This window comes from Fusarium redolens (assembly GCF_020744475.1).
Source record: "Fusarium redolens strain MPI-CAGE-AT-0023 chromosome Unknown BKA55scaffold_19, whole genome shotgun sequence".
Taxonomy (NCBI): Eukaryota; Fungi; Ascomycota; class Sordariomycetes; order Hypocreales; family Nectriaceae; genus Fusarium; species Fusarium redolens.
Genome location: NW_025763682.1, coordinates 629,662 through 651,544, shown reverse-complemented (window position 1 = coordinate 651,544; position 21,883 = coordinate 629,662). Strand labels below are relative to the sequence as shown.

Here is a 21,883-nt window from a genome sequence, read left to right as displayed (position 1 = left end):
TCTTCATGTTCAGCTGTTCTGACTCAATGGGGGTAGCAGAACCCGTCTGGCAGTGTCATCGCAGTCTTGTTCGGCCTGCGACGCATTGACCTCTCCTTGTACATCCAAATATCGAGTCTCTACGTTTGTTCGTTCAAGACTTGTTCTAAGCCCAGTTCTTGCCAGTGGCTGACTTCCTTTGTACTAGACCTTGTTTCGACTGAACAGCTGCCTGCAGTTTATGTTGATGCTTCCCCTGTGTTCACTCCCTTTGAGATTGTGCGTAAGTCAATCGACCAGAGTACGATGTCAAGCCATGTTCTTTCAGTGCCCATCTGTTCTCACCTGCCAGAGTGTTACAACCTATAGTGAAGACAAAGAAAACATCGTTAAATCCTAAATCTACGGTCCCATTGGCGAAACACTCAAAAGTCACTCAAGGTTAGCCACAGTCGTTTTGGGGAACTTGAGGATGGTGATTTTAGATAAGAAGCATCACGTTAGTAGCCGCCATGCATGAATCCAAAATCCAAGTACATTCCTTTGAGGACTGGAAAATGTAAACTGTTCTGTTCTATTCATGACGGCTTTAAAAGCTGCATAATGAAGCATGTAGTTACATATGTATCAGCCTGCCAGTCTTCGGCTTTGGTGTATCAGTCGTTGTATACTCTCACTCAAGTGAATCTCACTCAGATTGCAAAAACAGTACACAGAACTTCTGGGAGCCTCTGTCAATTCATTAAACGGACCTAGAGAATCTACGACGAATGGGCCACCTTCTAGTCAGGAACAGTAGATATAAGAGCTTATAGGCCTCTATGCAAAAGGCATTTACTGAGTAGGTAAGCCGACGAGAGCGTTCTGTAGCATGACATAATATTACTACGAAGAAGTATGGGCGCGGCTGGGAGATGGTGGAACCTGAGTTGTTAGTTGATACGACAATGCATTCGGTGATCCTATGATGAGGAGAGTCGTTGACGAGAATCTGATCAGTCCTTTTATTTGACGTTGAAATGACCAATCAGACGGCATTGGGTCATCCAAGGGAGGGTAGCAAATAATGCTGAGCATTACACAGAGAGTCCACTACAAAGACAAAGTCAGAACAACAACCTTACATAGAACAAGCTGTAGCAGCCTCTCGACAAATCATTCCCTAAGTATCCTAGAATTGTTCAAAATGACGGAGGCAGACGTTCTCGAAGTTCATCGAGCGACTGGAGTAAGGACGAGGCTGAACAAGGCCGCGCATTCTATGGTGGTCAACATTATCTTCAAGACAGAGCGGTGCGACGAATTCAAGCGGCTCTATGACTTGCCCCGAGATACATACAATTCGTGGCTAATCAAGGGGGCATTCCAAGCAATGGCGCTGATGCAGAAGACCAAGCGACGATGGACCAAAGTCACCCAACGCAAGGACCCCCCTCCTCATCGACTCATAATGGCAATCTACCTCAGACCATCCTCTCGAAATGGCGGCTTGTCCTCTCCATATTGGCTATCGGTATATTTATGAGCCTTGATTTCCTGACGGCTAATTCAAAGAGGATTATGATGCTGCTGCACGTGGTATCTTGCGCAATGTGAAGATTGTCTAACAACCTGGGAAGCCTTGATGGAGAGGCTGGTCCTGTACAGGGTGGAGGATTGCAAATTAAACTACAACTCCATCTTGTTTTGAAGTGAGAGAGTAGTAAGGCGCCGCATCTTGTTGGCCAACACAATCAGAATCTGGCTAAAAGCTGGGAACGGAGAGAAGGGTTCCAACATAACTGCACCACGTGGACTGGCAGTTCACTTCACATGATTGTGAGATGCAGCCTCGGTCAGAGAGAATGTCCCCCATCTCGTGGCAACAGCATTATCAGTCTTTGACGACAGGCTGCCGCAGGGGAAACTTTCACCGCGAGATGAGCGGTACGCAACATGGCTGCCGGCGTTTGAAGAGTGAATAAAAAGGTGGAGCCGCAAAGTAGAGCATTTGGTCGGGCTTGTTCTCTAAAGGTCTGAGATGCTGAGCATTGACAGTTACACAAAGGGCCAACGTCTGATGGTGAATCATGAACAGAAACGCGTATGTTCCGTTGTAGGAGGAGTCCCGTTAACAAGAGAAGGCTCCAAAATTGATCGCGACCTCGCCAGCGCTCAAGCCATGTTGATTCAAATGAAGAGTTCTCCCAAGAAGGAGGATCAGCTTGGATCTGGTTTAAGGATGGGCCGTCTGGAGCTCTACTTTAATAGCATTCCTTTGGAGTATATATAAAATAGTATAAATCTAATTGTAAGTATTAAAAGAACTTGTAATTTCTTTCTCTTTTTTTCAAATCTTTGCCTACGTGAACCTGGATGGAGACTGAACTAGAAAATCATTGTCATGCATCGTTCAGTGGGTCAACTGTAGCTAGTATGCAGTACTCCGCACTTTGGTCCCCCCGCACATCAGAAATATCTTTTGGAGAACAGGTACATCAGCCCTATGTGTGGAGTCATCCAGCCGGAAAGTTTACCCCAAAAAGGCACCTTTCAGCTCGATCGCGCCGTTGAACTTTAAAACTTTATCTAGGCCACGTCCCCTCTCTTAGCTTCTTCGCCCCCCCCCAGCGTGCGTCATCATTCTCACCGGCCTTAAGCACGCTGTTTTGCTAGCTCCGACACAACTCAGCGCCATAGATGACCTGTTCAAATTTTAGCGATTCTGGAGGTCAGGCGCACTGTGACGACTGTTACCTAGTGGAATAAAACTGTGACGTGTTGAAGCCATGGACTTGGTCATTGTTTCTTGGGCTTCAAAGACAGACCAGTAAGAGGCTAATCAGACTAAGACATGCAAGATCGCAAGGTCTATGCTCTACAATTCCAATCAGGCCAACTGCGCCCAACACAGTCTTGAATAAGGATCAAAGAGTCATCATGCATGACCCGACTCCCATTTAAACACCACGAACCACGGGAAGGATAGCTCAACGTTGGACCTAGAACCAGAAATGCCACCCATTCTATTAGGTTCTTCAGTTTCTTCTATTTACAATCATCGCAAGTCTACCTGGCATTTCTACCTGGCAGCTTCACGATTATCGCACCGGCCTTGACAATTATTATAGGTCCCAGAGTTGGATACAGTTCGGGACGATCTAACATCGATTCAATGATGCTACTCACATGCTCCATAACTGATAGGTCTTAACGGGATCAGTTAGTGATTTCAGCCAATCTGGGATGCCTCTGCTATACCGTGCCACTTATAGAGCGGTCTGGTCTATCTCGTCAAACAGCCTCCGCTGCCATGTGCTTAAACGTCATAAGACAACCTCTGTCACGCTAAATTTCCAACATCATCCGGTCACTTTGCCTCTACGCCAGAAGTACCAAGATTAACCCTCGTCCTGATATCTACTCTCATTCAAACAGCTGCGAGCGGGAGAATCGCACGAGCACCTGGTCAACTGAGTGGTAGCGCCATAGTTTGAAGGAAGGCTTCTTGGGCGCTTGACAGAAGTAGGGCGTATGGAGCTGGGGATGAAGTATAATTCATCAGTCATCACACTCACATCTTCCTTTTGACAGCGATGAAGGGTCGGCGGCTAGAGAATAATTGGCAGACATGCTGGAGTTGCTTCAGGTGCAATAAGTATTGATGAGACCTGTGGAATTTTCAAGTAATTCTACAATTAGAGACTCAATGAAAGGGTACCTCAATGGTGAGCCTACAAAGAAGCTTGGCCTTGTTGTTCCGTCGGCGTGTTCTTTGATCTGATGCATCGGAAAATAAAGGTACGTATCAAAACAAAGGGAACCAGACAAAAATTAAGGAATGGTCTTTGTTGCAGAACACACCATGGAATTGCAGCACTGCCTGTCACAAAGAACTTGGTCCAATGTTCTGTTCATTTTTCAGACCGGCACATAAACCCCATTACTTGCCTGTTTCTTTCCAACCGTCTTAAAGTTTTCATATTATGCAAAAGAAGTGGTACGAGGCACCTGTGGATCCCGGCCCACTCTATCGTGGATAAAGATCAGATTTGCTGGTATAGCCGGGGCCAATAGCTGTTAGCTCACTCTAGAACAAAATAAGCTAAATACGAATAACAACGCGAATGACGGTCTACAGTCTTGGTCATTCTACGCTAGATGAAGGTTTTGTCCAGCGCCTAATTAATACCTTCTCTATTTCCGGCTTCGCTTGCATCGCTTTCTCATTCGGGGCCATTAGTCACCCTCTGTGCATTTCAGGCGAGCCCCACATTGCATGTCTTTGATAGGCTTTACTGGCTTTATGAATATGCATGTTGGTTTAGTTGATGTGCAAAACACTGGCTTGTGACTCAAAATGAGGGATTTTAAAGCCCTGCCTTCTTCAAATCATCATAGAACGTCCTCTAGAATTACCTACAAATCATCATCACTCACAATGCCTGTCTGCGGCCCCTGTCACGATGCTATTTGCGAAATCTACCCTAAGGTGAGAGACATTTATCCCAAACGGGAAACTACCACGACCTACGCTCCATTCGACGCAGGCGCTGAGGTAAAATGCTGGATCTGCGTCAAACACGCCGTTTTCCTGGAGGAACACTACCCCGCAGTCTATCAGCGATGGCTTAAGCATGAACTGGTAACCACACTTCAAGTTGAATCTGCTTACCTTGAGCAAGAAGCAAAGCCAAGGACTCGCAGAAGCCCGTCTGAAGAGCCCTTGCCACCTGACAGTCGCGGTCGTCAAAACATGGAGGTCCGTCAGTTGATCATGTCTCGGAATCACAGAGGCGGCAAAGGGTCAGGTTGTCTCATAGAGGTCAAGTTTTACAGGCAAGGAGGTGAGAACGATGTCCAAGTTTCATGATTCACACTGATTCTAATCGGCTGTAGAAGTCCCAGAGACAAAGTCACATGTGGAGGGGATCGCCTCAAACCTTATAAATATTCCTCAGATCCAAGATTGGATCAGCAATTGCAGACAACTACATGCAGCATGCTGCCCTTACCTGGGTGCAGCCTGGTATCCCACTCGTCTGCTAGACTTGACTGGAAATGGAGACATGATAAATGTGATTCTCACCCAAGAAGACAGACCCGTCGGACCGTATATGACACTGAGCCATCGGTGGAGCAACTATCAATATGAGAAGCTCACTTCTCAATCGCTCAGTCGGTTCAGGCGCTGTATAGATACATCTTGCCTACCACGGATATTCCAGCAAGCAATTGAGGTCACAAAGTCACTGCAGATTCGATATCTTTGGATTGACTCACTATGCATTCTGCAAGATACCGCCTGTGGGGACTGGGAGGTGGAAGCCTTGAAGATGGGCGACGTCTATGCAAATTCATATCTGAACTTGTCGGCTTCATATGCGACTAACGAGGAAAAAAACCCATCGATTTTCTCCCCTGAGCCCTGGAATCACGTCCTCCCCTCAGAACTCCATTTGCTGGATGACAAAGAACTGCGCAGTAACATCTTTGTTGATGGATACTTATGGAGTGATGAGGTCCACGAGTCACCATTGATGGAACGTGGCTGGGTCTTCCAGGAGCGATTCCTAGCACCACGCGTACTTCACTTTGGGATGCGGCAACTTGCTTGGGAATGTAACGAAGGAGGTGCACTTGAAATGTTTCCGACCGGCCTACCACCACGTTTTGAGGATAACTACAAAAAGGATGTATGTTGGCCTATCATGAAACCGATGAACGTATCCAGTTCAGAAGAGTTTTGCAGTCGCTGGCACGAGGTCGCAACTAGTTACTCGGCCTGTCACCTCACATTCAATACGGATAAGCTTGTTGCTTTTGCCGGGATTGCTAAGATAGTCCAGTCCGCAAGGAGTGATGAGTATATCGCAGGGACGTGGAAGAGCACTATCATAGCCGATCTTGCGTGGTGGGTCTATAAAGCCGACGGTGGTTTGTCTTCCGGCAATCGAGCCGCTTACTGTGCGCCCAGCTGGTCATGGCTTTCCTCGGATAGGCAGATATGCTTCCACCCGTACCCATCAGCACACCACAAACCAGAGTACTTCTGTCGCGTCCTGAAAGCTCCGGCAAGAGAGGAAGCCGGGGTTTCGGTGCTTAGTGCAAGCGGTATTCTTGAGCTGCAAGGGATGGTTCTTCCTGTTGATTCTCTCGGATGGTTCAAGAAGGATATCACATCCTTCAAGATAGGCTATTTCCAGTTCGATAACTGTGAAGGACCAGAAAGCACCAACTTCGATTATGATGGGTCCAAAGCAGACATCAAGAGTCTTGTGTCTCAACAGCAGCTTTATATGCTTCCCCTCTACGCAACTGGGAGACTGGTGGTTGGTATTTTGGTCTCAAACCTGTTCACTAACCCAGGCTGGCGCAGAGTGGGTGCGGTAAGCATCCAGTATCAAAACATTCCACCAGAACGCCATGCTTCCCCTCCCAATGGCTGGGTAGAGATTCCTAATTCGGCTTGGGTGATCCATATTGATGGGTATAAGCTTTATAATGATATCTCTACAGCATTTCAAGCAGAGAAGGTCACTAGTATAAAGCTAGTATAAGAAGCATCATAGCCGAATTTTTAACCTTAAATGCTACCCATTATGCTTGCAATTTTTGACTGATTGCAAATTGATGATGGTCTTTAGTTGAACAAAGCCCAAAAGTGAATTGGCTGGCACCTGGTCACTTGGTTCCTTATAGAGTGTAGTTATGATAATGGAGTGCCCTCAGGAAACAATTGCAGTGACTATTCCAATTGTTAAACTGCACCTAAAGCCGGTCTGGCAAACTCACTTAGACATGAGTTGTTTCAAAGGCGATATGTCCTTCTCATGGTCCAACTGAAGAAATCTGGTTCCTGCTTAAACTCTAGTCCATTGGTTCGCCGAGCAAGAATTCATGAAAGGGATGAGGCAAAATCATTGTCTTCCTGAGAAAAGCAAAGGTTGCGACAGAACGCCATAACGCTACCCTCGGACTATGTCCAACTTCTTCGAATCTTCAATGGGAAGGATGTTAAGAAGAATCAAGCTTATAAAAGGAAATGAAAGCTTGGGTTGCTTATTACTTATTGATCAAAACAAGCAATAGATCCAATATTGTTCCCTGGGCAATTACTTATAAAGGAAGGCAACATTTCTCTTTGGGCCAACGACATTACACTGAAGTGATGTATCCACTGAGCATGTAATAATCTAAAAAGTACACTGATTGCTAATAGTGTCTTACTCCACCAAGCCTGATGAGTGTTATAAGTGCAGCAATATAGTCTTCTATGATTCTTCTATGACTAGGATCGAGGACATGGCGTAGTCGACTTCTGCTGCGAGAACTGAGAATACTGTGTCATGGGCTTGGGTCTGGCGTTATGATTCGACACGGACTTGTATTGGTCGTTTACTTCCCTTATCTTGCTGGCTGAGGACACTTCGGCATTACAAGGCTGTCGAACTAGATTAAGTATCGCAAAGACGTGGCTCTTGAGTGATTCACTCCGATAGCTCAGTTAATTCTGGTTGAGACTATTACTGTCCTGGTTCGCAACTTGGCTCATTGCAGTCTTTCAGTCTCTATACCTCTGAGTATATCATCTCGTCGGTATACTCTAATGGTGATTCCCGGTCCGGGATATACAGTGAGCCGGTATATCACTAACGGAAAATGTTGTAGAAAGGAGGTACGACAACTGTCGCAAAGTCTATGTCAAAATAGTTCTTCTTCATCACTGTTGTGACAACTCTATCCATATTTGACATAAAGCTGCGGACCAAGATTTACCACTTATTTTCCTCTTACCAGATTCATCGCGTTGAGACCCGAGATCAGCAAGGAGACAGTTGGCTCCAAGTCGACAAATTCTCAAGAACCATATGAACAAAAAGATTCTAGGTACTCGCTTGCTTCCATCTCAAGGCGTATAGCCGATTTGTTCGGATATCATAATTCAAATATGATTCCAGAAGTGCCAGAGACCAACTGCAACGATGGTGATTTCGAAGATAAGAGCCGAGTTATCAAAATGATCTGGATGATGTTACTTATATACATGAATAGATAGGTCAAGACTTGCAGGTCGTAGTGGTGATGTAGAAGAGCCAGTGAGCGAGAACGTGACAAATGAGACCCATAGAATCGATATATAGATCAAAGGTATACATTTGTATGTCTTGAGTTGGTGTTTCAATTTATTCTGCAAAAGATATTTGACGTTTCTTTTGGCTTATCTAATAAACATTTACCTCTTTACTTGAAGGACGAAGTCATGGATCAGGATAGAATAGTCTCCATCTGATGTTCAATGCTTACTTCATAGACCAACGCCAACCGGTCGGTCAAAAGGCACTTTTCTGCTGACAAGTAATAACATTTTGTCTGGCCTCCATTCCAATGCTCACGATAAGTGGTGCGTCTCTCTACTCATGATCACGTTGGCATTCCTCTGACGTTCCAAAGGCTCTCCAGTATCACTACCAATGATTAACAATTACCAGGTTGGGGTTCGATTGGATCAATAATAGAAACCTGGGAGGACGCCGGGGCCGAAGTTTCTGGCCCCTCAGGCCATTTGTTGGTGTCGAGATAGGCTGAGGGGTTGTGCCGGTGTCGTCGTATCCTTGTGTCTCTTGCTTTCGAGAAACTACGCTTGTTTGACAACCTCTAATGTTTTTGACTTCTCTTTGGTCCTTTGGATCGAAGGAATTGGGACGGATTGAGATCGACGAAGAGGCTGACGTTCTTGCTTTCGATGGTGTTTCTTTGAACACCCACTGCTGGTTATGCGCTGGAGAGAGTCCATGGGCCAATTGCGGAAAGAGAAGATGAATTGGTATTGTCTTGCTCTCGTTGGCGATAATGTGTCTAGAAGGGTGATCTCCGTGAAGTTCGGTTGACATGATGTTGCGCGAAAACCAACTGTTCGGGGTCTTGTTTATGTCTTATTGGGTTGTCAATAGTATTCTTATCGGCCATCCTTGGTAATTCAATTCCTTTCAGTGATTCGGATCAGAATGAAGGTGATACATGCCTGTATAAACCGGGGCTATTAGAGCTCCCTGGGGTATGTTACTTTGGTTCGATATCTCTAGCTTTCCGAGATAGCTTGCTGAACAAAACATCTCCCTCATCAAATACTTCAACTTGTATTTGATGCGTTGTTGTAGTATGAACCTGTTTGACTATTTGAGTAGAGCTGTTTGCACGATGTCAATTCATTTGCTACTATTTCAAACGCTTTGTCTCTCGAACGATGTTTTTAATCGCACAAACACGGCGCTTTATCAAATATCGTAGTGATAAGTAACAAAAGTGCCTAAAAGGTCTTAGGAGTAATTTAACCAATTGATATTTAACCAGGGCGTCGCAATTTCTCCTAAAGGGTCTTAGTAACCATTCGCTCTTGTTTGCTTTTCACTGACCTGAGTACCAAACAAGAAACAAGTAGACAAGCTAGAGATATTCGCATTGAGTCGCATTGGTAAACCCCCTCGCAACAGTTGATGACAATTACGAAGCATGCACAATACCAAGCAAGGTCTGTCGATTCCACCGTGCTTAGACTTGTACTTTAAATTCATCGTCCGTCGACACAAGTATTCAACCTCAGGTCAGGAATAAATGTATCGAACTCGACAAAGCTTATCACACTTTTGATCGATTTATAGGGACAGACATGAATCATTGATCACGTGGATAGTCACGTGTATCAAATGCGGAGATGTGAGTTCAAAAACTTGAATATCCTAGCTTGCTCATCTCCACCGCACTTGCACCAACGCAACAGAACGAATCAGCCATGGTAAACACTGCTCTTTGACAAAAATGCTGTAAGCCACACTAATAGTAATCAATAGGAAGTACATCCATTCGACCAGGAAGCCTTCGACGCAGCCGCGAAGGAGGAAAGCATTGATGAAATCAGGGGTATTGGCCAAACTATCCACTGGAACAATTGTGACCGTGCATTCCAAAAGAAATGCAAAGGAGGCGTTTGGTTAGGCATGCCTAAGGAGGGAGGGCGGGTAAAAGTCCATCCGGGCTTTTCGGTTTATTTTATCAGAGGCTCGAATGGCGAGGTCAGAACGGCGGACGTGGCATAAGTTCCATTGTTTTCGATCAAGACCTTAGCTTACAGGGACCATGCCTTTGTTTGGCTTCTATAGCCTCGTTGCCAGGTGAGAGGTACATAGTTCAGGGGAAAGGTTTCTCAATACAGCTTCACTATACACATTACAAAAGATTCCCAGCCCAATGTCCCGCACAACTATGGTATACGTTGTTGCTGCCTATTGCTTGTTTATCCTTTTCATCTAGCAGCGTTGTCTAAATTTTCTCGTCAAGGTTGCATCTATTCAACTAGCAAAAAGCATGCCGCTTAAACTCTTCCAGTTCTTTGTTGGCATGTCCTAGAAATAGCTCACTGTTATCGGGAGTGATGACATGAGCCTTCTTCTCGCAACCCAGTGCCCAACGAGTGACCCAAAGACTCGCATCCTCTAGCTCCTCTATATCGTTTTCACTAGAAGGCCCCTCGTACAACTCCATAGAGTCTTGGCCACCTACGTCATCGTCTTGTTGCTCCGCAGGTTAACTGGGGCCAGCATCGTCTTGGCTGGGTCACTAAACCTACGGCTATTGGTGCCGCCGGTTTGAGACATACGTGTGAGCTTCTCTATAGGGACGGTGAAAGGTGGTTCCGGTGTTGCTGACGTCAAAAGGCTTCAACCCCGTCATGTTCTCAATGCAGCACATGTCGTAGTGATGTCGCAGGGCATTCTTGTTAACTTCATCGGGCAAGTATGCCTTCTTGCCACTGTAGTGGAGCAGGTAGACGCACGGCAAGGTGCGGATGCGATTGGTTTCTGGGTGGATAGAGAAATGGCGTACGTCGAAGACTATGTGAAGATGGGCCCATATCACAAGACCACTGAACTCCTTGTTTTCAGCCATGCCTTATTAATACGAAGCGGAGTGAAATAATTCAGGACGTGGAAATTATCTCTCGTTGCATTTTATGCCACAAGGTAGAGGTGATGGTGTAGTTGAGGAACAATATGGTAATCCTGGGGGGCAGGGCCACTACCTAGAACTGTGATCCAAGAGGCTCCTTTGCCAGTAATGACGCATAGACGGTCGCTTTCGAAACAATCCTGTCTGAAGTCATCCAGGCTGGTGCAGGGTAAGTCACAGCCTATACAGACTCTTGCAAGACGACAGGCCTAGTCTTTCGGTGTAAGCCCGACCAATATCTTATTCAGCAGTGCCGTGATGTAATTGCCCACTTTCATTATCTGCCGGCTAAACGACAAGATTTCAAGAATACATTGAAGGTAGAGAAAAAATATGACAGGGAAGATAAAAAGGTAAGAGGACAGTAAGCACAAGAAGAAGATTTATCAACATAGATAGAGCGAAGTAGTCGTTTATATAAATATAGCTGTTCATTGAGATAGCACCAGCTGACCTAGATTGCCGCCAAGCTATTTCTCACTGATGCTCTTGCCATTGGTGCATCAGCCGTTCTGGTTGAAATTTATCTCTCGCTTGTTTTGGGGACAAAGACCAACAAATTGCACTCCGGCGTATCACGGTTTATCCTACTGGACCGACTTTTATTGCCACTGTCCCAGTGTCCCAAGTGTACGATTCGTTTATGGGATAGCTCCTAAAGTCATCAAAATGGTTGTGAACAGTGCGCGTTTGAAACCGAGATATGTTTAAAGACTTCGGGTGGAATTCCTACGTTTTTCTGATAAATTGACGCTGACTACAGAGAACCCATGCAACAAACTCATTCTCATACCATGTCGAGCCTCAACCGTGAAACGTAGCCACTTGACCATCCTTCACAGACAAGGGTCCATGTGGTTTTAATTGCCGGATTCCAGCGTCTGATTCACCTCCTCCAGCATCTGTAGTACCTGCACCTGTAACAACCGGTACTGTCGTCTATGACCTTCAGCCACTCGCCGGTCCACTCGATGGGTGGCGAGGGTCTCCATGGCTCGGATCAGCTTGTAAAGCTGCCTTGATTGCTCGACAAACGATATCATCTCGCCCAGGGAGGGAATAATGGGGTACCTGGTTGGTCCTGAGACTTGGGGCGAAAGATAGCTGGATACGTAACCTTTGCGTCCGTCATAGAGTCCTCGAGTTGATTCAATAGAATCAAGATATTGTAAGAGTCGTCCTTGAATGACAACATTTTTGCTGTGAGAGTAGAGAAGGGGTTTGTGGGATGGGTATGGTGGGTAGTTGTGATTGAATTGTCATTTGGGGTTGTGGTCTTGCCTCTAGAGCGGCATGTAAGCCCCTTTATACAAATTTTCCAACCATAGAGAGATCATGTTCATACCGAACGGGGCTCTACATATATTGTCCCTGGCGTTAACATTCAACAGTGTTAAGTTGTCACTCCTTCAATGGAATGAAAGGCATACTAACGCGATGGAATGATTTAAGACTTTACAAAAAAAAGTGTGAACAATGAATCAAGCATTTGCTAAAAAGCCATACTATGAACGTGACTCAAGTTGACACTGGAGAACAAAGCGGCGTATCGTTCTTTGTTGACTCACTGCCTTTGAAGGGCAGTTAAACAGAAGTACTGCTATTGTGCTTCCTGGAACACAGCTTTGATGAGGGAAGTCTTGTTAGAAGTGTCAATTAGCTGTGTTCATTACAACCTCCACTCAGCCTCGTGCGGTCGACCAATCGACCTATCATCGTGATTGGGCCGGCTCTGGGTTTCATCAACGTATCATTGCTTTTATCAACAAAAAGTCAACTTTATGCCTTGAACTGCTGGCGGGAGGCAAGAAAACTACTAACTCCTACCCCAATCGACAAAAAGACCTAGGTGAGTGTAGTATAAACTTAGCTAAATTTTGTATAGATTGGTGGACCTTTAGACTGGTCTTTTTTGGCACCTTGGTGCCCGGTCAGAAGTTTTCTTGCTCCCTGAGGACTACCTCAAAGCTGATTCACCTGAATGGCCCCGGCAGTCGAACTTGTGACACTAGTGAGTTTGCTGCCTTGTTTAACTACTTGGTCATGAATCTTTTACTTGGCGTTGACGGTTGGCGCTTGTCGAGGCGCCAAAGGATAACGCCATATAGTTTCGCGTGTCTGGGATTGGGTGCATAAGATTAGTAAATCGAGTGATCACAGAGCGGAGTTTCAAGCGATAAGAGAGAATATCTGATGAGTAGATGCATTCAATTACCTAAGAGACATCGGGAAACTATAGAGGCAGGGGGTTCGATCTGTGAATCACTGAACGCTACATAAGTCCAGATGTATCAAATTGGCAGAAAAAGGTTAAGACAGCGATAAAAATGGAACAACATGTAGTTATATATTCTTATCATCCATAAACATCCTCATCCTTTCCAATCATATAATTTCTTCCATCTCACTCCCTAGCAATAAATATCCGGGATAAGGGGATATCCTGCAAGCGTCCTCCAGTTACTCACAACAAGGGTACGTTGCAGCAGATCACCTTACGAAGCGATTATTCCCTTCACTCGCTCTCTTGAGACTTCATTTCGTACAGCCTGTGAGCCAAGTCCTGAGCATATCCACACATGGTCATGGTAGGATTCCAACTACCCGCAGTTGGGAAAAGGGCAGCTCCAGTGACATGAACATTCTCAATCCCATGAGGACGATAAAGCTCATCCACGGAACCGCCTTTATCCTTGGGCCCCATAAAACAAGTGCTTGACTCATGAACAATACCAGGGATTCGAATGGTGTCGACTGCTGGTTTCGTCCTGCTCCAACCATGAGCTGCCTCATCCCACCATTCGATACTCGATGCGTATTTATCGCCGCCTGCCATCTCTTTAATAGTATCGTAGGTTGCCTTGTCCATCACGTCCCAAGCGGTACGATCCTCGTCGCTCAAGGTGTATTGCAGGGTGACGTTGCACGTCGGGTCAGTGCCCTTGTTGAGAGTGACATGGTTCTTGGTGTTCTTCTCGTTGAACTCCCCAAGAGCCGAGCAAACTAAACAGGAGTAAATTAGCTTATAACCTCTCTTACAAAAGGACGGGCTTCACACCGAATACAACGTAGTCCTCGGAGCCTGCAAGTTGATCAAGCGTCGCCGCAGCAGCATAATCTGGACATTCGCGAGCCGCGTCCTCTGCATCGTATTTCGGGTTCGGACTATTCACCGCCGTGACTGAGACGTGGTACTGTAGGCCGGTCTTGGGATCCTTGCCAGCCAGGTATGCAGCAGCCATTTTGAGCGTGGCTTCCTTTTTCCAGCCCTTGATGTTCTTGACAGGACATCTTGCTGAGATATGTGTGTCATAGTGGCCGGTAAGCCTCTTACCAACGGTGTCACGGCAACTCTCGAACGAGTTCAGTAGCATGGTGGCGTTGGGAATGGCTCCAGCGCAGAGGATGATCTTGGTCTTGTTGCCGGTCCATGATAAAGTGCCCTTGCTGGTTTCGATAACACGGACAAAATTATCGTCGTCGCCTTTGACCATGTTCTTCACCGCACAGTCAACCGTTATTTCTAGAGGGGCTCCCTTGTTAGCTTTGGCCAGTTGCCTCTGTTGTTCCAAGATGCCAAGAAGAGGCCCAGGGACAGAGAATTTGTTGAATCGCAGAATAGAAGTTGGGCTGCGTCGTCCGACAGCAAGCGGGGCTGTCTCAGCATAGTCCGCAGTAGGAATCTTGTGAACCGAGTCTTTGAGAATGTTATCAATGGCGGTCTGTAGGCTTCCAAAGATGCCATCGTTGATCTGATTTGCGCGTGTGACATTCAAAAGCTCTTTGGCCTCTTTCCAGAACTTCTGTTTTTTAGCAGTCTCTTTCATGGCCTTGGGAAAGTCACGCATGAGGTCCAGACTTGGCTGTGGGCTCCAGGAGGACCAAAAGGTAGATCGGCCACCGAAGAATGGACAGGAGCCGTGGCAAAACTTGAGCTCTTTTGTTTCAAAGGTCTTGCGTGAGAGGGTCCAGGGGAATGTTTCTGAAGGCCCTCCCAGAACCATCTTGAAAGGAATTGGTAGGTTCTGGAAGTGGGAAGGAAGCCAAAAGCCTGTAACAGATTGAAGCATGAGACGACTGCATTTGAAAAAAGGAACGAATAGGAAATACTTACCTCCACGCTCCAGGCAAAGAATCTTGGCACAGGGGTCGAGTTCGAGGGCCTTCTGAATGAATGCGAGAGCAGTGAAGCCTGAACCCACGACGATGTAATCAAAGTCTCCATGGGCCAGTATGTTGCTCCAAGTCTGGTCACTAAGTAGAATCAAGGTCAGCGCCGGTCTAGATATTGCAACATCCAAGTAGTGTTGCGTCATACCTCACAAAGTAGTCAAGGGCCATGACCGATGTAGAACTAGGGGCCTGTACGCCAGGCACGGGGTACCCGTAGGTGTTGGCTGGTTGAGGCTGACGATCATTGTGATCTCTGCCAACGCGGCAGTGAAAGCTAGGGATTGTTGGTCCTGGGATGGTCAGGTAGTCTGGGAGGCTTTCAGTGTTCATTATGGAAGTAGTCTCGCACGTTGGCATGTACTGTAGAAGTGAGTAAGAAGTCTGGCTCGCTCTTATGTAGCCTGTATAGTGGTTGTAGTAACTGACCTGGAGCATCCTATTTATGTTTGCATGGCATGAAATATCTTTGTGAGCTGAAAATAAAGAAGACCATATTAGAATGCCATGATGAGGTCTACAGGAAGACTGCCGACATCCTATTTTCCCGCAGCTTGATATACAGCTAATGCATCAAAATCAGAATCTGATCATAAGCTGCATCTTTAGTCTTCGGCAGTGGCCGGAATGTATTGACAGCTGGCCGCTGTTTTCAGTATGGATGAGACATGCGTGGCGGGCTGAAAGACGCGATGAGAATGTTTGAGTGAGTTGAGGGTTGCAATTGAGGTCTTACCCCGCACGTTCCGTCTACTAGCGGCGGTGCTTACCGCACATCCCGTCTTGGCAATCTAGTCAATCTAACGGCCATGTTTACGAGTTCCGCTCCTCAGCCGCACCAGATCAGGAACTGGTGGCTGAACTATCGACTGCTGAACTGAACCAGTGTCAGTATACCGTAAGCACTCTCGACTCTTTAGAACGTGGCTGTGGAGATGCCATTCACCATTGGTTAGAATATCAAACCGTGGCTAGCTGACATGCCTGTGGATTGGAGGGAGCCTCAATCCCTTGGTGGCTTGGGCCTCGACTAATCCGTCAATGCACCCGAACTTCCGCCTCCAATCATTTAGTGTCTGACCCGTGTCTCAGCACGCCACTAAGCATCGGCACTCGCAACTCTGCCGCTTTCGATATATCACACTCAGCCGCACCTGCTAGCAGACCTTCAGCACTCACACTGCAACTCTGGGCAAAGGGGACAATAGCTGAGCAGGATGGAGGCTGCGATTAGCCGGGTCATCAAGGGAGGCTATTGATCTTGGATCCTGGTGTAATATATATAGAGTTAATGTATCAGTCCTCAAGTTCTTTTCCCAGACACCGTTAAAACACAAGAAATACAACAGCAGCAGTACAGCAAACAAACAAACAAACAAACACTAAATACTGGTGTGCATCATGACTTGGCATGCCCAACTTGCACTGGTGCTGGCCTTGGTCTGCCTGGTGTCGGCCAAGTGCACCGGCATGTCGGATGACTGCTCCTCCAACCCAATCCCGCTGCGGCAATTCAACCCCCTCAACTTTCACCCTGCGACGTGCAACCTCAAGTGGAATCACGGCTGCACCATCAAAAAGAATGGCCAGCTACAGCAGAAGCCCCCTCCTTTCTTACTATGCAATGCGTGGCAGCAGCCGGCCGGACTGATACCCGTCGATGCCTACACGCTCGCGATGCAGAAGAAGGACAGTGACTCCCCACAAGACTCGGCTGACTTCACGCTGCACGGCCTGTGGCCTGGGTCGGCGGGTGGCACTGGCGCCAAGAACCAGCCCTACGGCTGCCTGAACGGCGAGGAATTCGACGAGTCAATCCTCAAGACCTTTGGTGGCCTGCTGAGCTACTTCTGGCCGACGAACCCAAAGTTCAAAAACACAATGCAATGCTTCATCCTATCCGAGTGGATGAAGCACGGCACCTGCGCAGTTATCCCCGGCGCTGATGGCAAAGCATTCCGGCTGTCTCAGGAGGCCTACTTCCGCACGGCGTTTGTGTTGGCCAATGAGTTCAATGCAAACGCGGCGCTGCGCAAGCAGCTTGAGGAACCAGGTTCGGAGGAACTAGAGCCTCTTGTCAGCCCCCGATGCGTGCAGTGTGCGTACCTAGCAACAGTAGGCTGGAAAGGCACCGATGTACAGAGCGTACCGCGCATGTCGGGTGACTGCATTGATCAGTGCTTTGCGTGCGGTGACAGCTGGGACATATGCCCGGCAGTGCAGCTGGACAGCACTGTAGAGCTTGACCCCAGCAATGCACCAGTGGAGAATAGTGACAGTGACAGCGACAGTGGCAGTGGCAGTAACAACGACGGAATAGCAAGCTTCCCGGTGCTGGAATTTGCCATGCCAGCCTTTATGAGCAGTAACAACACCTCGCCCTGGGAGGGCACCTGGCGCTCATTTGGCGCCGAGCAGGGAGGGTCTGGCAAGTTCGAGTTTGCGCAGACCTTTACTGACAAGGTCCTGACGGTCACTACCGATAGTCCATACCCACAGACGTGTAACTACGAGCGGCGTGGCCCTAAGGAGCTGATACTGCGATGCGGTGGCAATCGCCTGGAGGGCTGCTTGGTGCAGCGGCTACCAGATATTGGCGGGCTCGAGGCGGCCTTCCTGGCCTGCAACCACACCGGAGAACCGGCGCCAGCAAGCTTCTACGCCGCCATGGACACACCTGGTTGCGGTAACTTTCTCATGTTCCGCTGTAAGGCGTCGGCGGCAGGTTGTTCCTTTTCTCCGGATGCTATCTCGGCGGCCAGCAGCAAGGCGTCCAAGTCTGAGACCAAGACCAAGTCTGCATCTCAGTCTAAATCTAAGCCTAGCCCTGTTGGCCACTCCCAGCCGGGTATTGCCGGAGCACCCACTACGCTGCTGGGCTTATGGCGTTCACTCCAGGTGTCTAGCCACTATGAAGAGGGCCTCGCGAACTGGAGTTTCACATCTGATGGCCATGCGTCGCTGAAGTGGCCAAACCACCCTGACCGCGGCGTGGAACGCTACTCAGTCTCTCACTCTAGAGAGGATCCTAGCCAGGTGCTCCTTGCTAGCACCAGTGGCACTGTAACTACCTGTCGCTTCCAGTTCCAGTACCAGCCAGTGTACTCATACGCCGTGCTCGACTGTACAGCAGGAGACAAGAAGACGCAATGGGCCATGGGTCGATGCAATCCATGCAGCGCCGAGTGTCGCTACTCATGCAGTGCTGAGAATGATAACTGCGGCGCCGGCTCGTGCGACCCCGCCGAGTCTGTCGAGACATCTTATGCTGGCGCCCTGCCCTCGCCCCGGGACGACAACGGCCATAGGTGGTGCACTCCCCAAGACCCCAGCTGCTGGCCTACCAAGACGGCCATCGACAAGCTAGAGAAGGCTCTAGACCCTACAGTGCCCCGACTTGGCGTCCAGTGGAGCAGCTACCCGACACCACAGCCAGCGCCAGTACCAACAGGCTCTATCAACAACCAGGGCTTCTACGGCCTGGGCAGCAAGGGCCTCAAGGCGCTGTACTATTACGAGGATGTCGCTGAGATGCAGCGCCCGTGCTTTAACCTCAAAGATGGCGTTACTATCTGGAACACAGCGTCCGACATGTGCAAGGCGGCACTGCACCAGAACGAGTACCGCAATTGGAACCCCTTTATCGTCGTCTTCCCTCTTAACCAGCGCCATGTGGCTGCAGCTCTTGAATTCGCCGCGCAGCATCGCTTGTGCATTGCTACTGCCGGCACAGGCCATGAGTATAACAGCCGCAACTCCTGCCCGACTGGCGGAATCCTCATCCGCACGATCCTGCTCAAGGACAAAGAATTTATTCCCACTTGGAGCGAGGACCAGGCGTTGGCCCCTGCTGGCGCATTCCGCTTTGGCGCTGGCTCCATCTTCGCTGAGATGCATGCCTTCTCGGCCAAGTACGACCGTGTTGTGTCATCAGGCTGGTGCTCTACTGTCGGTATGGCTGGCTTCCATCTCGGCGGCGGCCACGGGCCCTTTGCACCGTCCATGGGCCTTGGCGTCGATAACGTGCTGGAGATTGAAGTTCTGCAGGTCGGCCGAAGCATCCACGGCCAGACTGTCGTGCACAGGAAGATTGCCAGTCGTCGCCATAATCCGCAGCTCTTCTGGGCCATGCGCGGTGGCGGCGGCGGCGTCTGGGGCGTCATTCTCTCCATGACGATCCGCGCCCATGCTGTGCCTGATGGAGGCCTCAGTCGCGTCTTCATGTCCCAAACTGGCACCTTTTGCCCAGGCTCGAAGAAGTTTGGCTATGAATGGCTGCGCGACATGTGGACTCGCTTCGCCGAGTGGCAGCTGAGGCTAAACCAAAAGGTCAGCACGCAGCCCGCCTTCTTTATCGACACCAGCAAGTACAAGAAGGGCAACCTCTGCACAGTCACCTGGAACTTCACCTTTGAGTACTTCTACACTGGCGGTCAGAAAGAGCAGGACTATATTCGGTTCCGCGACAGCCTCAAGGACGTGCTGCAGACAAAGTCTGTGCAGGAGAATAACTTCAAGTCGGCCTATGACTACCTCCTCTCTATGCCTCCCAACAAGTTTCAAATCGCTGTGATGAACCCGCTGGCAGCTCCACACGAGCCCTCCGATGCGGCTACCGGCTCGCAGAACTCGGTCCTTGTCTCGCGGGAAGCCGTGGAGACAAAATTCGCCTCGACTATGATGGACGTGCTGGACATCTGCGTCGAGACCCTCAAGACTCCTGATAAGACATCGCCGGATCCATCGGGTTATCGCTGCGGCTTCCACTTCATCTATACGTCGATGACAGGCAATCTGGGGAGCACCAGGCCGGGCGACACGGCCATCTCGCAAGGCTTTCGCTCGGCCCTCATGCTGTGGAATGCGCGCACCTTGACGACGAAGCAGTCGGATGACACGATCTATAAGCTTGGGCCGAACAGCTACTTCTCCGAGAGCTCGTATGTGATGCACAACTGGACGGATAGGTACTGGGGCCAGAAGACATACAAGCAGTTGCTGGCTGTAAAGAGGGCGCACGATCCAGGAAATCTCTTCTGGTGCCATCATTGTGTTGGTGATAATCCCGATGATCCATATGGGAACCCGCTGGGTGTTACGAAACCGCAGGGTGTTGCGGGTGATTCTCATAAGAAAGATGAGTTGTAGTGGTAGCGTTGTGTGCTGGCTGAGATAAGGTATTGTGTGAAGGGTTTAGCTATGCCTCTAGTAGCCGAAGAGGCGCACAGTCCAAAACACTTACTTGGATACTATATGTCAGTTAATCTAGTCACTGCAATACCCCCTAAGTCACAGTCTTTCACTACAATGTGCCATAACAATTCAATGCCATCTTCTGGACCTCGGTTTGGTGGCTAATACTCTCTGCCTGTGTCTCCCATCCTGACACACTTTATCATTGGTACCTTGAGCTTCTATGTCGCTCGCCTGATTTGACCTCTTCTCTGACAACTACCAACGATGCAAAATACCAGTCCCGCCCGAATGAACATAAAAGTTGGCACTTGTAAGCTTTGAATTCTTGTGCTACGGATTGGTGGAGTTACCAACGTATCGCGCTAGGACCTCTGCGGTAAGGTCAGTTGTCACATTTTGAGTCTTGCAGCATCGCCGACCAAGTCTGGTCGGTAATAGGCTTCTCATGCTGTCAAGTTGGCGAGTTGATAGGTGATGGGAACAGGCGCTGAGTTCAAATGGCGAGGCGTATCAGGGGCTGTAGGCGATCATCTAGATAGAGGTCTGCCAGGTGATGTCACTCCAGCGGAAATGACCTTGTTGACTGCCGCCGCACCGAATGACATGTGGCGCAGAGACTCTTCGAGGGTCTTTGGTCTACGTGGAGATGAGAGCAGGGTTGTTGGGGATGTTGAGAGTGGAGTTGAGGGTTACTAGAAGTGACTTGGTGCCATGGGAAGAGCAGGAGTAGCTGGTGTGACAGGTGTTCTGAAGCTCTGACGGGCTGGGCGAAGAGGAGTCTCCAAGACGAGCTGTTCCCGTTCACGACGTGGAGGCGGAGGCGTGGGCTCAGGTTTAGGCTGTTGATACCAAGCACGAGGCTACGTCCTAACATTATACGGCTCTGCTATCATCAGCATCACAGCTCAACCCCCTCACTAAAACAATTCAACTCACTGCGCTATTCCCTGCGAATATTGTAATCGTACTTTATGTCAAATGCACTTAGTTTCCAGAGATTCTGAACGAGGTCTTGATTCTCCCCGATGTTGTTGCAGAGGTAGCCGGGCTTGGATGTCGGTGCAGAGCTTCAGACGCCATTACTCGGGGGCGCGGGAGCGTTGGTAGTTGGACCCCACCCATGCCTAGCTTGGATCGCGCTCGTCTCGGCCAAGGTACATCTTGGAAAACGTCTTTCAATGCGCTCTACGGGAAGATAAGAGCGTCCGGCTTTGCGATGGGAGTCGTCATCTAACATTTGTGGAGGGTTCTTGTGCGCGTGTCTAAGCGAGGGCAACGCGACCAAGAAATCAATAGTGGGGTGATGGACTGGGCCATGTTACCGGTTTCGGCTCATGGTGAAATGGCTCGGCAGAGGACGGGACTAGTCCCCCCAAGATCATCTTCGTTTGTCTAAGCTCCAACGTTTCTGTGCATTTGTTGAGTTGGTCGGGTCATGTTTGTCCAGCAGAGGTGCATGAAAGGTACTGAGTTGTAACTATCCCCGCCTCTGTATAGAGAGCCATTACACTTATGCATACTTCCTTACCCCCCCCAAAAAGTGCCGAACAGG

General features: G+C 48.6%; 4 protein-coding genes across 4 annotated transcripts; 3 read left to right on the top strand and 1 right to left on the bottom strand.

Annotated features, from left to right (window-relative positions):
* Positions 1-4,399: 4,399 nt before the first annotated feature.
* Positions 4,400-6,518, top strand: BKA55DRAFT_695729 (heterokaryon incompatibility protein-domain-containing protein; the record flags this gene model as incomplete). Its single annotated transcript, XM_046200192.1, has 2 exons — positions 4,400-4,805; positions 4,858-6,518. 2 exons carry the CDS (start codon positions 4,400-4,402, stop codon positions 6,516-6,518), a joined length of 2,067 nt encoding a protein of 688 aa, XP_046043971.1.
* Positions 6,519-9,721: 3,203 nt separating this feature from the next.
* Positions 9,722-10,193, top strand: BKA55DRAFT_580946 (uncharacterized protein). The gene is made up of 2 exons (XM_046193997.1): positions 9,722-9,754; positions 9,810-10,193. Exons 1-2 carry the CDS (start codon positions 9,752-9,754, stop codon positions 10,053-10,055), a joined length of 249 nt encoding a protein of 82 aa, XP_046043970.1. The 5' UTR covers positions 9,722-9,751; the 3' UTR covers positions 10,056-10,193.
* A 3,287-nt stretch (positions 10,194-13,480) lies between these two features.
* Positions 13,481-15,468, bottom strand: BKA55DRAFT_523939 (FAD/NAD(P)-binding domain-containing protein; the record flags this gene model as incomplete). Its single annotated transcript, XM_046188682.1, has 4 exons — positions 13,481-13,968; positions 14,024-15,016; positions 15,080-15,219; positions 15,284-15,468. The coding sequence occupies 4 exons, from the start codon at positions 15,466-15,468 to the stop codon at positions 13,481-13,483; spliced, it is 1,806 nt and encodes a 601-aa protein (XP_046043969.1).
* A 999-nt stretch (positions 15,469-16,467) lies between these two features.
* BKA55DRAFT_580942 (uncharacterized protein) lies at positions 16,468-20,613 on the top strand. Its single transcript, XM_046193996.1, has one exon. It carries the CDS (start codon positions 16,537-16,539, stop codon positions 20,281-20,283), a length of 3,747 nt encoding a protein of 1,248 aa, XP_046043968.1. The 5' UTR covers positions 16,468-16,536; the 3' UTR covers positions 20,284-20,613.
* The last annotated feature ends 1,270 nt before the right edge of the window (positions 20,614-21,883 follow it).

Excerpts from the sequence above, each read along its gene's own strand:
- BKA55DRAFT_580942 (XM_046193996.1), top strand. The coding sequence starts at position 16,537 with ATGACTTGGCATGCCCAACTTGCACTGGTGCTGGCCTTGGTCTGCCTG.